Source organism: Penaeus chinensis, chromosome 15, assembly GCF_019202785.1.
Source record: "Penaeus chinensis breed Huanghai No. 1 chromosome 15, ASM1920278v2, whole genome shotgun sequence".
Classification (NCBI taxonomy): Eukaryota; Metazoa; Arthropoda; class Malacostraca; order Decapoda; family Penaeidae; genus Penaeus; species Penaeus chinensis.
The window spans coordinates 125,001-127,500 of NC_061833.1; the positions used below are offsets into that span (position 1 = coordinate 125,001).

Sequence of the window (2,500 nt, forward strand, 5' to 3'; positions counted from 1 at the left end):
ATATCCATATTATCTAAATGTAACACACACACACACACATACACACACACACACACACACACACACACACACACACACACACACACACACACACACACACACACACACACACACACACACACACACACACACACACACACGCACACGCACGGTGAAACACTTACCGCAATCTGTTTTGTTCTCAACCACTATTGTTTCCCTTAAAGCACGAGCGTCAGACTCCAACTCCAACACCCCTGCCTCGCTTTCCTCTATTCACTTTTCCATTGATGATTCCCGTTTCTTCTCCAGGAAGAAAAAGTTGACCTTCATGTATGGCAAATGGACTGACTTCCTCCGCGCTACGGACATCGGATCCTACGAGGAATATATGAAGACAAACCCTCATAAATTCAGGTACGGTTCACCAGCCCTAACCCCCCCCCCCCCCCGCCATTTCTCACTCACTCACTCCCTTTCTCTCACACTCTCTCTCTGTCTCTGTTTCTCTCTCTCTCTCTCTCTCTCTCTCTCTCTCTCTCTCTCTCTCTCTCTCTCTCTCTCTCTCTCTCTCTCTCTCTCTCTCTCATGGGGTTGTGGAAACTCCCCTCTGCCTGTAGTTCCTGTTGCACCCTGGGTGAGAGCATCCTTGGGCGTGTCCCGAGCGACTCGTGCCTCCAGCCCACACCCGGGTCTCCGCGCGAGCTCTTCGTGAGGAGCAGCAGGAGGTCTGGCGTCGATGGGAAATCTCATGACCCACACTGTGTATTTGACAGCAGGTTGTATTCTTCCACATGCTGCAGACGATCATCCGCAATTACACTTTCATATATTGTGCTGATGGAAGTGCTATGAGCCAGTAGTTTTGTGGGCCTGCTTTAGTGAAAGGGAACTGTGCTGGTTTCTTTTCATTTAGATGATCAGTAATTTCCTTGCTGCAGGTTTGGAAGAGAGCAGTCAAAAGATTGGTAAATGTTACAATACATGCTCTAAGGCTGATATTATCTGGTCCAATTTCCTTCCTGGTGGTTGTTTTCGTGATGAACTTCCAAGATTTGCTTTGGCGTCGCGGTATATCACATTCCTCACTCTGTGGTTGAGTAAGCGTGCCCTCCAGCAGGATCAGGGGGCGCGTATTTCCTGCTGAGCACGAAGCCAGCAGTTCCGCCTGTCGCCGGCTGCTGCAGGCAAGAGCTCTATCGCCTTTATTTAGAAGCGAATTCATATATCTTTAGAGAGGAACAGAATCGGATGCGCTCGATGACTGCGCTCAAAGGCCTTTGCTCGGTGTCTGTTGCTTATCTCCTGCTTCGCATTTCAGGAGAAATGACAAGAAGAAGAGCGACGAGGGCACGGGGAGCGCCAGCCCCGCCCACGCCCCGAGGAAGGTGTTCAAGAAGCTCAACTCCATCACCTCCTCCTTCAAGATGAGCGCTGATGTCGATGTGCGTGAGAGGCCCGCTGTGGCAACATTCGTTTTATTTAGTACTGCATCTGGCTTTGTAGGCTTAAAATCAAATGATTTAGATGGTGCTATTTTAACCAATTTTAATCAAAAAATGTTTTCGAACTAAAGTACTTTACTCTTACCACAATATGAATTTCAATATACGTCCCTAAATAAGTGGTTGTGCCATGAAGTTAGCTCCGCTGACCCGAGCAGAACCGCCGGAGCGGAGTCAATGCTAATCCCGAGTTTGCTGCCCTAGGCCAGCGTGGAGGGCGAGGACGGCGACCCACCCGAGGAGCCGGAGGAGGGCTCGTACCCGCGCACAGACTCCACCTACAGCATCGACATCCCTAATTCGGCGATTCTGTGGGAAGCCGACCCACGCCCGGAAAACTCTCCTCAGGTGAGTCTTTCAGTTATGAAAATTGATTCGCCAGAAGTATCACCTCCCGCAGATTAGCCACATTTCCGATGTAGCGCGTTCTTTGTAGTATTCAATATCAGCCATTCAAGTGATTTCCATTATCAGCAAGTATACTATTTTGTCATTCGAGTTTACACGAGTTACATATTTGGGTGGTCCTTTTTAACATATATTTTGCTCTTTTTCTTTTAGTTCTACCACTTCACACTGTTCGCAATGTCTCTGAACGATATGACGGAAGAATTGAAGAGATCTCTTAGCGCGACAGACTGCAGGTAAGACGATTTCACGACCACGACCAATCACTATCACAGTGCTATATTGGGCTTTGGGGTTAGAGTCGCGAAAATCACACGTGGGCGCTTGTTCGCAGACGCCATGTTGACGGTCAGTGGCTTGTTGTTTCACAAGCGCACATGCTCATTCACATTTACGCTTATTCTCACACTCACACACATTTTATAATAACCAGTTTCTGCAGGAAGCAGCTTTGCTGGTCTGAAGAGTTCTAATATTTCGATCCTATCAAGAAGCTAAGTAATTCATGTGAAAACCAGTTGATATATAAAAAAAGAGTAACCTATTTCAATCGATGTGCACCAGGAAACTTACGGTATTTTTATAGATATTATTATTATTCTATTAAA

General features: G+C 47.2%; 1 protein-coding gene across 2 annotated transcripts in view; it reads left to right on the forward strand.

The window, feature by feature from the left end:
- Positions 1–2,500, forward strand: part of LOC125032795 (oxysterol-binding protein-related protein 1-like) — a 114,869-nt gene that overhangs the window by 111,405 nt on the left and 964 nt on the right. For both annotated transcript variants that reach the window (XM_047624171.1, XM_047624170.1), the window contains exons 20-23: positions 292–396; positions 1,301–1,424; positions 1,689–1,832; positions 2,046–2,128. In XM_047624171.1, coding sequence (XP_047480127.1) covers positions 292–396; positions 1,301–1,424; positions 1,689–1,832; positions 2,046–2,128 — 456 coding nt within the window. The remainder of the gene's footprint in view (positions 1–291; positions 397–1,300; positions 1,425–1,688; positions 1,833–2,045; positions 2,129–2,500) is intronic.